The sequence below is a fragment of the Sciurus carolinensis genome, chromosome 1 (assembly GCF_902686445.1).
Source record: "Sciurus carolinensis chromosome 1, mSciCar1.2, whole genome shotgun sequence".
Lineage (NCBI taxonomy): Eukaryota > Metazoa > Chordata > Mammalia > Rodentia > Sciuridae > Sciurus > Sciurus carolinensis.
In genome coordinates this window covers 96310469-96324045 of record NC_062213.1, presented here as the reverse complement: position 1 = coordinate 96324045, position 13577 = coordinate 96310469, and the positions used below count along the sequence as shown (strand labels likewise).

Below are 13577 nucleotides of genomic sequence, written 5' to 3'. Positions count from 1 at the left end.
TAAATGTGATAAATAAATAAAAGACAGTACAAAAAAGGGTGCAATAGAGCGGGGAAAGGAGAGAGAGCTGACAGAAAGGCAGCCATGGAAAATCCTTGAGAAATTGGCATTTGAGTAGAAGCATGAACAGTGTGAGGGAGGGGAGCTATGTCTATGAAGGAACAGCCTCACAGGCGGAGGGAAGAGCAGGCCCTGGGGCAAAAGCATCCCTGGACCAGACAAGGCACACAAAGGAGGCCAGTGAGGCTGGAGCACAGAGAGAGAGGGAAGAAATGGTAGGAGATGCAGTCAGAGCCAAAACGAGCAGCTGGATCATGTAGAACCCTCAAGGTCATAGTAAGGACTTTGACTCAATCTGAGTAACGTGAGAAGCCATCGGAGGGTCTTGAGCAGAGGAGAGACCTTAACAGAAGAGAGGCTCATCCCTTTCAAAGTTCATGTGAAGAAAGCTTTAGGAACGCGAATGCATGGACATTTGCAAGCTGGAAGGGAGTTGAGTGAGACCCTGTCAGATGGCCTCAATCTTCTCTGCCAAGAGTAGGGGTTTGGAAAGGAGGCTTCAGGAGAGAGGTGAACAGCAGAGACGTGGTAACAGTGGAAGCAGGGAGCACCCAAAACATATTTGTCCTAAGGAAACGCCGGGGACCTCCGTGAGACCGGGCTTGGTTCCTCTGACCTTGGAGTCTCAGACCCGCGGCCACCTGTGGCTCTGCACCCTGGGGTGTCAAAAATGGTTTGGGGACAGGAAGACTCAGGACGCCAATACCCTACGAAACCTTCTAGAAATTGCCCCAACAGGTTTCCACCTCCGGCCGTTCTCCCTTCCTTCCTGCGCCTGCATCAGCTGGGCACAGCCTCCTCACCCAGCAGGTCCAGGGAGTCCCCGGTTACGAAGGATCCTCCAACTATGCACCCACCTCAGCGTGCCCAGCCCACAGCAGAGGCCATGGAGCCAGCTCACCTGCACCACCTACCGGCCGACCGAGGCAGGACTTCAGCTCTTCTGCTGGGGAGTCAGGATCCAAGGCATCTCAGACCTGGAAAATGTCCAAATCACTGTTTCAACCCATTGTTTTACGGAGAGAATGCTGAGGGCATTCATTCATTCCACACATTAAGTTGCCGCTATGTGTTAGTGTACCTGACACCATTCAGGAGCTAGGGATTCTTTGGTGAGGTCCTTACCTTCCTGAAGCTAACAGTCTAGTGATACAAAATAAATAACCACAGAACTAAAGATACAGTTCCAAACGATGGGGTGTTACAAAGTGGCAAAATTGCTTGCCTTTATTTTACCAACTTGAGAATGTGTATTTTATCCTCCAACATATTTGTAATATTGCAAACTCTTGTCTTTCCTTTAAAAAGCAATCCAGAGCCTGTCGTGGTGGCCTGTAATCCCAGCAGCTCAGAGATCTGAGATAGAAGGATCAAGAGTTCAAAGCCAGCCTCAACAATTTAGCAAGGCCCTAAGCCATTCAATTAGGACCTGTTTCTAAATAAAGGGTTGGAGATGTGGCTCAGTGGTTAATTAACCCTGAGTTCAATCCCAAACCCTGTACCAAAAAATAAAATAAAAAATAACCCAGAGAATTTCATTATTTCCTAAGTTTGTAACCTTGGTTTCATTGAAACTAGAATGTACCTGTAACCTCCTCAAATATCAGAAGTCTATGGATCATGAAGTTCTGTTCACTTTCCACAAGCCATAAATCAATCAGAAAAGTCTTTATGCAGAGGGCGCAGTAGTGCATGCCTATAATCCCAGCAATTCGAGAGACTGAGGAAGGAGGATCACAAGTTTGAGGCCAGCCTCTGCCATTTAGTGAGACCCTTTCTCAAAATAAAGAACAAAAGGGACTGGGGATGTGACTCAGTGATAGAGCCTCCCTGGGTTCAATCCCTAGTACTGAAGAGGAGGAGGAGGAGAAGAAGTCTTATACATCATTCTTCCCACATAGAACACAATACTATTACCTACCTGCCTGGCTCAGGAATAAGAGCTTTGTGCAAAGTGAACTACAAGGGCTACGGAGACACCATCCTTGGGTCAACCAGCCACAATACCAGAAGACATACACTTGAAACAAGAAATCCATCACATGTGTAAAAAGATTATGAGAGGAGGTTAAGTAAAAATGGAACTAAGAGATATTGTCATCTTTTAGTGATAAACTACCATAAAAGTTCCAGATTTGGGACTCATTAGAATAGGGGGTGATAAATGAAATTGATGACTGTAGGTGCTCAATAATGAAAATGAACTAATTGATAGTACTGTGTAGTGCTGGTACAACACACACACACACACACACACACACACACACACACACAAGCATGCTCCAGGGATTGTAAGATAGACGGTACCTATCGATACCTTTGTGGTTGGCAACAAACCAAAGCAGAGATTTATGACTAAAGGATTATATTGTCAGCCTGAAGGGAGATCTCTGCAAAAACAACACAAGGTAGCAATAGTACAGGAAAGCAGGTACTCAACCTGTCACTCATCTGTAAAATGGGAACAATGTACCCTTCCTGTTCACAGCAGCATTCTTATGAGGGTCAAGTAGGGCAATCTATGTAAAAGTGCTGGCACGCATTACCCAATGCGAACGGATGTTTGATGGATGGATGATAATACAGGATTTGAATATAAATGCTGAAGATAAAAAAGTGAGCAATGAATCACAAAGGATGACAAAATTGAGATTTAAAAAGATTTCAAAAGATTTGAGTTATGGGGAAAGACTACTAATATGAGTCTAAATCAAGACAAACCGGAGTCCTGCAGCTAGGTTGAAAAACAGGTCTAGTGAGGGTATAATGGGGTGAGAGGTGTGTTAATAGTACTTATGGTGATGTGGGGGCCAATGGTGTGATGGAGTAGCCAGAACAATGCATCTAAGGCCCCAGTGCCATGGCGATTATTATTATTATTATTTATTATTACTGCTATGTGATTACAGAATTAAACAATTTAAATAGAATTTTTACATGCATTGCCATATTATTTGAAGAACATTGTTGAACCAAGAGAAACATGTCCTCCAGTAAACTCTGCCAGGGGTCCATTTCCAATCAACAACTTGAAAGGCTTGTGAGTACTTGGAGGACAGCCAGTGTGGACAAGAACAGAGACCCAGCTCAGCACAGACATGCTCTCACTGTGTGGCCATAAGGAATTAACTTAATCCCTCAGATCCCAACTGGTTTCTTCAGCTTTCAAATAGGAATTAATTCCTGCACAGCTGTTTTAAGGATTGAATGAAATCACGTATGGTTTGTGCCTAGCAGAAAGGATAGCCAGATGTCATTAGGCACTCAGCCCTCTCAGTTACCCATTATGGGATCTGCTCTGTGGGTCTGCTACAACCTGCTGATCCAAGGTCAGTTTCCTGCTGATTTCTCCATCTTCACAAGCTGGACCCTTCCCCCACTACCACCCAAGGGCAAGCTCAGTGGGGACAGACCCAGGCAAACCAATTGTACTTGCCACCTGCTCCAGAGCAAGCCAAAAAATCACAGCACCTGCTCTCCAGACCTTGGGATTCAGTCTGTCTATCTGAACTATTGACTGAGCTTCTACTGAGCACCAGGACAGAGTGATAAACAAGGTCTGTAGGAAAGTTAAAAAATAAATAAATAAATAAATAAATATATATATATATATATATATAGAGAGAGAGAGAGAGAGAGAGAAATATAAAATATATATATAAAATATAAAATATATATATAAAATATATAAATATATAAAATATATATATATATTTATATAAATATATATATAAATATAAATATATATATATAGAGAGAGAGAGAATGCATAAATAATTATACATGAACAGAGTCCCAAAGAAGAACAGAATAGGAGAGTTGTGATTTGAAGACTGTAAGAACTGAACTTTTAGAAGCAGTGGCATGTGAGTTGAATGCTGGGGATCGAATAGGAAATTCCTTCTCCCCTCCTGGGCAGGCTGCCACACCACTCTCATGTCTACCAGCCACTCTGAGAGGGAGCTCCCAGCTCCCTGCCCAGGGAAGACTTCTTACTCCAGCCCACTGTGGAAAGTTCCCTAAGAGGTCACTGACATGCCTCCCAGGAGCTCCACCCCCACCCACCACTCCTTCCAACTAATATCACCTTCTACTCTTTCAGAGCTCAACTCTAATTAGAGCCTTTCCCCATCAGCCCTGCCTGGCAGAACCTGCAGGACCAGAAACACATGTGATCCTGCTCTACCTGGCTAAACTTCGGGAAAATGTGCACCTTTCCCAGAACCACCCCATTCCTGGCCCTCCACCCATCTCCTCCCACTCCTGGCACCCCTGTGACCCTGGGACAGGGTGAAAAGGTGATTTTTTTTTTAAATAATAACTTTATTGAGATGAAATTTACTATCACAAAGTCTACCCTTTTAATGCAATATATAGTTCACTGGTTTTGCACACTCACAAATTGTGTGTTGAACTCCACTAGCTAATTCCAGAATGTTTGCATCATCCCCAAAAGAAATCCAAATCCATTAGCAATTGCTCCCATTTTTCCCCCTCCCCACCCCCCACCCAAATCCTGGTGATAATCTCCTCTCTGTCTCAGTGCATCTCCCTGTTGTGGGCATTTCATACAAATGAAGTCATGTATATGCAGTCCTTTGTGTCTGGCTGCTTTCACTCAGCATAGTGTTTTCAAGGGTCATCCATGTTGTAGCATGTATCAAAACTCCCGTCCTTTCTGTGGCTGAATAATGCCCACTGTCTGGATAGGCCACATTTTGTTTATCCACACATCCATGGATGGAACTCTGAGTTGGCTCTGCTCTTTTATTTTTATGAACAAAGCTGCTACATACAAGTTTTTGTGTGAACATGAATTTCTTGAAAGAAATTCTTGAAGAGATGATTTTGAGGTGCAGGATGGAGACAATTCATGTGCTTCCACAGGACTGAGGCTTAGCACCACCACTTCCTTCCCCACTATTTTTTTCACACTAGTATATTCTAGAAAAAAGGGCAAAGGGGGAACAGACAGAACAGGACAGAAGGAGACAGAAAATGAGAAGAACTAAGAGTAGAGAGGGATGCTTAGTGAAAGAAAGAATGAGAGACAGAGGCAAGGAGGTGGGAAGGGAGAAACAGAGAGAGACACCAAGACTCTACAGAAAAAGATGACACATAGGGAAAGCAAAAGACCAAGGGACAAGGAGGAAGAGCCCAGAAGCACAGGGAGGGTATGTGCAGGAACTCCAGGAAGAATTTTCCTGTGTGGGCTACTGAGAGGGAGGAAGCACCGAGCAGCAGCCAAACACGTGCTCTGCAGGGCTGTGATCACCACAGAAGGAAGGTCACAGAAGCCCAATGTGGGGAAAACATTTGTGCTGGAGAACATGTCTTCCCCCATATCTCACACTGGTGGGAAAGTCACCAGAGGGTGGGGACAATGAATGGCCTGGAATTAAGAAGGAATTAACCTGTAAGAAATCTAGCCAGTCATGGCAGTGGGCTGGGTCCGGTGCCGCAGGAAGACACAGGGACTTTCCACTCTGTGGCAAGCATCCAAGACCAGTTGAAAGAAAAACTGCTGCCTTCCCCTGAGGACCTCACCCTGCCTTTCATTCCAGACATCTGGGTAGCCCCAGTAGTATGCCTGACCCTGCATGAGGCCCTAAAGATGGATCCAGGGAGGAACAAGCACAGGACCCAGGGAGACCAGGGTCAGGAAAAAGGAGTCAGCCTGAGAGAAGCCATGGGCACTTAGGGAAGGGGATGTCATTTCTGGTATGGAGAAGCAAGGGGCATTCTGAAAGAGCTAGCCTTCAAAAAGCACTTTTAAAAAGTGGGTAGAATTGGAAAGGTCAAAAGGTGGAGTGGGGGTGGCATGAGAGAAGGCACAGGCTGGGAAGCCCAAAGGCTGGGCTCAGAGTGGTCCCCACAGGTTCTATGGAAAAGACTAGACTAGAAGTAGACTCAACCCTGTTGAAAACCATGGAGAGCCATAACCTGATCTTTATCAGAGGGGTGATAGGAACCACGCCTTGGCTCAGAATCTGAGTATTCCTTCCTTTACCAACTTATCAGACCAACTTCCCACTTTGGGTTCCATCTTCAATAAAATAGGGGGCTTTAATCAGCTTAGTATTCACAATTCTGAAACCAAAGAAATTTTTGGAGACTTTTTTCCCCAACTTACAATTATGGGAAACAACTGAGTGGATGAGCCCTGGAGTCCCTCCAAAACTGACATCCGGGGGCTCTGAAGGAGATATGACCTCTCCTTCACCACCTGGTTCCTTCAGACCCGATGCCTGCCGATGTGTCTAGCCTCTCCCTGCTCATCACAAGTTTGGGCTCAGGCTGCACCAAACTCCCCCAGGTGACTGAGATTAGTGCCCACAAAAGTTCATCCTTCCTGCCACAGTCAAATAGGACTAATAGACAGCAACAATCACAATAATGATGACAAAAATAATTACAATACCTCAACTAACTTTAATGGAACAATGGTTGTATACTGGGCATGGGTTCTAAGATTCTTTCATTGGACTACACCACAGTCATTTGAGGACACTGCTAGCATAACCCCCACTTTAAATGATTAAGGGGGAGGGAGGAAGAATTTTTCTGCAAAAGAGCACAAAGAGGCCGGGTGCTGCACCACATGCCTGTAATCCCAGTGACCCAGAAAGCTGAGGCAGCAGGATCACAAGTTCAAAGTCAACCTCAGCAATTTAGGAAAGCCCTAAGCAACTTGGCAAGACCCTGTCTCTAAATAAAATTAAAAAGGCTGGGGATGTGGTTAAGCGCCTCTGGTTTCCAAAAAAAAAAAAAAAAAAAATTACAAAGAGGCTAACTGCATACAATGGGCTACCTTGGAATTTGCCTTGAAAGAACATTTGCCAGCTGAAGGCCCTGATTTTACTTATATTGTATGTTTAAGAACAATAAAAATAGATAATTAGAGAAAACAATAATTCAGACTGTGCAATACTGTGGGGTTTTTTTAATTCTTTTTATTGGATTGCAATTATACTTAATAGTGGGATTCATTATGCCATATTTGTACCTGCACATATAATTTGATCAATCTCATTTAATACTGCGGTTTGGAGGAGTTGTCCATGACTGCTGATACAGACAGGGGAGTCTACAAATCCTCCTCCAAAACCTGCCTGGGGCAGAGTCTGTGTGGGCATAGGCCAACAAGTCCCAGAGGCCTGGAAATCGTATTTAAATCAGAGAGGGGACCCTCTACTTTTGGAGGATTGTGAGGAAGGCCCAGAAATTGAAAGTTAGTATCTTAGTTTGTTTTAGTTTGTTTTGTACTTCTAGAAGAGAATGACTGAGACTGGATAACTTTAAATATATATTATATATATGTAATATATATTATCTATTTTACATATATATATATATGTATTTACAATCTGGGGGCTGGGAAGTCCAAAGTCAAGGGGACCACATTTGAGTGGGGCTTTTTTGCTGTGTCATTCCATGGCAGAATGTAGAAGAGCAAGGGAGCATGTGTGTACATGCTTTGAGAGAGAGAGAGAGAGAGAGAGAGAGAGAGAGAGAGAGAGAGAGAGGGAACTGAATTTACTTTCATACCAAACTCACTCTCTTAATAAGATTAATGCATTAGTCACCTTTTTAAAGTTCTATCTCTCAACACTGTTGCCAATGAGGGACTTAATTCCTAACACATGAACTTTGGGAAACACATTCAAACCATAGCAAATGACTTTTTCCTGAGACATTTTCTCAGCATCTCAGTCTATCCCCTTGGCTGCCTCCTGCAGGAGGGGCAGTTAACTCACCCCTGCTCATGAGGTCTCCCCAGGAAATTCTGCGCCCAGCCCCACACCCACAGGAAGCATTGGGCGGACAGAAGTCTCCCACAGGAGAGATGGGATGCCATCCTATCCCAGGAGTCCCCCTCCTACAACTGCCTTCCTTTGCTCTTGTGAATCAGAAGGAGTGCCAAGTCTCCCTGGACCTGCATGACCCTCTAGACAAACCATTCCTTCCCCTGCTTACATGCCAGGATGCCTGAGGGAAAAGAACAAATGGTCAGAGATAATCTACTGAATTTAGAGGGAGTCTTTGAAAAGCACAGAGCTGTAGAAATGTGAGGCTGTTAAAACTTGCCTTGTGGTAAAATATGTGAAAACACTCTAAAAGCAAAACACAGTATAAATCCAAAGGAATGTATGGGGCGGGGGGAAGAAGAACACATTTCTGGCTCCTTCCCCTCACTCCACCCCTTCTTCCTCCTCCCCTTCTTCCCTTGTTTTTGAATCAGGCCCAGTGAAGCAAGAACCAGCTGTGTGCTTCTATTGAACAGCAATAGGTTGTCTTACCTCTGTCAGAAACCATGGCACTTCCTTCTAGGAAGGAGGATTCGGGGGGCGGGGAGGACTGTGGAGCACCAAGACTCCTGGTCCTCCACCTGCCCAGCACCTAGCAGGGTCCAGCCAGGTACAAGCAGGTGGCAGGCACTGGACAGCTTATATGGACTAACCCCTGCACTGACCCTGAAGGAGCACGTGTTCCCTGCCCTCAGGGTTCTCTGGGAGGACAGGGACATAGGACCCTAGAGACACAACACCCATTTCAGACAAGCCACCAGAAACAACTCTAAACTCCAAACTGGGAGGGAACAGGACAGAAAGAGTACTGATGGGGTGGGGCAGGTCCAGGAGGGCTCCCCAAAGAGGGTTGATGGAGGAAACTGGCCAGGTGAGCAGAAACTAGGATTATTCATTTATTCATTCATTTCTTCAACAAACTTCTAAAGCACCTATTAAATTCCAGACACTGCTCAGGAACAGAGAACACAGGGATAAATAAAACTCAGCTTCTCCCCCAGAGAAACTCATATCCAGAAGAAAGAACAGACACTGCAAAAAAAATAATAATTACAGCCCTTAAATATGGACTACATCCAAATCTGTACAAGTTGATATGTGAGCAGAAAGAATGAGTGGACAGCCTGGCCTGAGTGATGGATGAGGGCTGGGGGCTTCCTGGAAGACCACAGAGGAAGGCACACCAGGCAGAGGGACCAGTACAAAAGACAGAGAAGTCTGACAGGGACCAGCCCATCATCTCACCTGGCTGAGCAGGTGGTACCCAGGGAGGAGGAAGGTAACTGTGTTCAACTCAGGTTTATAAGTGCCCAGCTTACAGCCTGGGGGATGCTGGAGGATGTTAACAGGAGAGGACATGAGCACCTCAGCCTGAGAAAAGTGGGTTTGTAGGAGAGGAAGCTCAGATGTTGAGCCAGAGTCCAAGGCGCAGACAATGAGGTCCAGCCATAGGGAGAGCACCCTCAGGAGCTGGGGCCTCCCTTAGTGTTTGAAGTGAGGCCAAGTTTTGATGATGTTGTACAAAGCCTGCCCAGGAGACAGAAGGTTAGCCACATCACTGTGGCCCACCAGCAGGTAGTTGGGGTCCAGGTACCCTTTGACCATGGCACACTGGATCAGGTCCCGGGCTACATCCAGTGAGGCTGCATTCGGAGGCTTTTCTGCAAAACACATTTACCCCATCAATCCTTTAGTCTCAAGGTTGCTGGTTTAGGGCAGAGACAAGCAGCTAGATAACAGTCTTCCCCTTTTTTCTCTCCTCACTACATCCCACCATCACCCTAACCAACAAATTCATAGGAACTGTGGCAATCAGACACTGAAAGAGAACAGGCTACTGTGTTCCCCATTCCTCCTGGCAAAAGTTTCTTCCAGTAAAATAAAAGCTGCCCTGGAGTAGAATTCCAGAATGACCCACTGCTTCTTAGCAAGAATAGAGCAGATCCAGAACCACTGGATTGTCTACTATTGTGCCATAGGCAGTATTATTGCCATGGTTACCAAGGAAGAGGACATATTTACCAAATGAGTCATAACAACATCAAAGTTTAAAAAAAACAAAAGTTTTTTTTTCTCCCTTGCCCCATGCTTGCCTTGAATATGGGCATAAAGTGAAATGGGGGTGGGGATAGAGATGGGCAAATTAAGATAAATGTTTTGTCTGGGAGGGGCTCCTGATGATATTCGCTCTGTACTGAATCCACTTTAAAATACTCCACTGACTCTGCCACTTTGAAAAGCACCATAATGCTGCCTTATGTCCCCACATTTCCCTGGCATTTCACATGGGACTTCATCACCCAGAACCCCTCTGCCCATGTTCATCCCTTACCTACAAAGTTGCCTATGAAGGCAATTCCTAGAGCGATATCGTTGTATCCATAGGTGTGAGAGCCTTGAACGTGCCAGCCAACCCCCTCATACACTCCACCATCCTGGCCCACCAGGAAGCTAGAATTGGGCAAAGAAAAATAAAGAAAGTCACTCCCAGGAGCAGAATTTGTTTCATTCCTTCCTTCCATTAATTCATTCTTTCATCCATTTATCATGTATTGACTGAATGTCTCTTGTGAGCCAATAAGCATACAGGCCCAAAACCAAAACACCATCCCATCCGCTTCAGTGTGCCTTTGTCCACACCACTTCACTGAATCTGACCCCTCCAAGATGACTAGTGACCTCCTTGACACAGTGCAGAGGACACTTACCTCTGGAAAACACTGATCCCATTGACCATGATCTTGAAATGTCCTCCACCCCAGCCTTCCACAGGCCCATATCATCCCAATCCTCCCTACTCTGCTTCTCCACTGGGTCTCTCTGCCATCCCACCTTCCTTTCACCAAACGTTGTGCTCTTTGGGTCCCCGGTCTTCTTCCTTGGGACCCTGGCCTAGCCTTTTCTCTTTTCACTCAATGTATTCACCCTGAACAATCATCAGCTCCCATGGTTTCAATCATTGTCTATAAAAGCCACGTCTTCAGGTGTGGTGGCACATGACTATAATCCCAGCAACTAGGGAGGCTGAAGCAAGAGGATCAAAAGCTCAAGGCCTGTCACAGCAACTCAGTGAGGCCCTAAGCAACTTAGCAAGACCATGTTTCAAAATGAAAAATAAAAAAGACTAGGGATGCGTCCCATTTGTTAAATATCCCTGGGTTCAATCTCTGGTACAAAAAAAAAAAAAAAAAAAAAAGCCACATGTCCAAACAAACCCATCATCTGCTACAGTTTCCCTAGTCAGAAAACTGGGCATCATCCTGAATGCCTCCCTTTCCCTCTCCCAGTCCCATCCAACCACTAATCATAGCCTGTCAAGCATCTCCTACATAGCTCTTAAGTTCTTCCACCTCTCCTGCCAATTGCCTACCCTGCTCCAAGTCACCAGGTCACTGCAATAGCTCCCTACACAGAGTTTTGCCTTCTTCCAATCCATTCTTAAAATAGTACTGGAGAGGTTTTTCTAACATACCTATCCTATGGTGGGGCATGACTTTCAAATAGTCAACCTTCAGGATCAGTTACAAGGCCCCCATGATGAGGATCCTATCCATCTCTCATCACTCCTCTCTTGGAAATCTGTTTTTGGTTTGATTTATATTTATTTCAGTTCCTCAAAGATACATACTCTGTCTGGACCCCAGGCCCTCTAGTATCTGTTCCCCTTTACCTGGACTACTTCCTCCTCCTTTGCCTCCACTTCCTATCCATGTCCCATCGTAGATGCCCCTCCCTCCAGAAGCCTTTCTCTGACAGCAGTCACTCCCCCAAAGTCTTGAACAGAGGATCATCCTATGCATATCCTGTTCCTGGTCCACCTTTGTGTGTTGAACTTACTTGTTTATTATCTCTCTCAATTTCACAAGGGAAAAAGGACCATATCATCCTTGCCTGGCACCAAGTGTACAGTAGATACCCAATAAAAATTGGTTAGGGATGTAGTCTACTTGGTAGAATGCATGCCTAGCAAGTGTGAAGCCCTGTATTCAATCCCCAGCACCATGAGTAATAAAATAATAGTCATTGGCTAAAAGTTAAAAATGATGAGTAAATGGGTGTTCTGTCCTGGTTAGAGTCCACATCAGGGTTGGAAAGAGCACATCATGTGGCTGGAATAGAAAGAGAATTAATGGCAGGCTTTGAAAGTCAAGTAACAGGGAGCAAGTTCTAGAGATTGAATGGAAAAGGAAAACAAACATTCCTTCAGCTTTGGGTGTTTTCCATTTGGAATTTTTAAGTTTATAATCAATTCTCTATTATCACTGCTAAAATAACTACAGCTAGATTGCAAAATATCCTGCAAAATGAAACAAGTTTAAAATTCACTGTGATTAAGCCAGGTGTGGTGGTGCACACTTATAACCCCAGTGACTCAGGAGGCTGAGGCAGGAGGATTGCAAGTTTGAGGCCAGCCTCAGCAATTTAGCAAGGCCCCTAAGCAACTTAGTGAGACCCTGTCTCAAAATAAAAAATAAATAGGACTGTGGATGTAACTCAGTGGTTAAGCACCCCTGGGATCAATCCCCAGTATTAAAAAATGATGTGATTACATTACCAATGAAATTTATCATACACTAACCCTAAATCCATCCTATGGAAATTCCCAAGCATCTCCCAAGTAACTTCTGCTATTCTATTAACCATCTTATAGCTGGCATGAAAGGAACCAAAAGAGCACATTTTCTCCCATTCTCTGTCTTCAAATTGAAAATGTACTGTTGCCCCTACCATAGAAATGAGCCAAAAAAGACTCACAGAAGTTAAAAATTCTGTATCTATAAAGAAGGTAAACTGAGCAATAGCAGCCTTCTAATATTACAGAGAGTAAATTTGGGCTTGGGCCAGACCAAGAAGGAGGGGGAGCAGGGCCTTTGCTTCTGATTGATCAGAAAGGACTACAGAGAGAGGGCACATGCCTTTGATGGCCTCCCTGGGGGTCTCACAGTTTGCTTTATCTCTGCTGCTTCCAGTGCCTTCTTTTCAGAGTCTCACAACCACTTGCAGACAATGTGCAAGAGATATAACTAGCCTTACCGTTGCTGAATGATTCTCAGTACAGAGTCTTACAAGAAAAAAAAAATGCCTTAAGTGAAGCACCTGCCACAAAGGCAGGACTCAGGAAATACCAGCTCCTTCCCCAGGCTTCCTTTCCACAGCTCTGAAGAAGAGAGGGTCATGTTTCCATTAGTTCTACTTACTGATATCCGATGTCACAAAAGTCCAGTTTGTCCATGTGGAATGACTGTATGTCTCTGACGCTACTCAGGCAGTCCATGGACACATTGCATCTTGTCCCAGCGGTGTGGATGATGATAACGTATTTGGCTGGGAGGTTCATTTGAGGGCAGTGTGTCTCTCTGGCTTCCCAAGCAGATCGTGGGGTGATGCTGGGGCAAGCTGAAGTAAGATGGAAAATCAAAATGGAATTTGCCTTTGTTCCTTTGTGAACAACCTCACAACCACAGGGTGGGTTATACCTCAGTCTCACCCCAATGTCTAGCACTATGAACACATCCTAACATGAACTTTACTGTAGGAGTCTGGAAAGTTCAGGAATGTATTGTCTGGGTCAGGTTGCTGAAGCCAAGGGACAGGGTTCTGATAACTACAGAAAACTGTAAAAGCAGAAGGAAACAGACTGTCTGTCAAACAGAGGTGTGGTCATTTTCTTTAAGTAACAAAGTATACCTGCATGTTTATGTACATAGA

General features: G+C 44.8%; 1 protein-coding gene across 1 annotated transcript in view; it reads right to left on the bottom strand.

Moving 5' to 3' along the window:
• Positions 1-9350: 9350 nt before the first annotated feature.
• The window catches only part of Pglyrp3 (peptidoglycan recognition protein 3), a 10564-nt gene continuing 6337 nt past the window's right edge, over positions 9351-13577 (bottom strand). Inside the window, 3 exon segments of the mRNA XM_047557581.1 lie at positions 9351-9529; positions 10201-10319; positions 13067-13265. Coding sequence (XP_047413537.1) covers positions 9351-9529; positions 10201-10319; positions 13067-13265 — 497 coding nt within the window.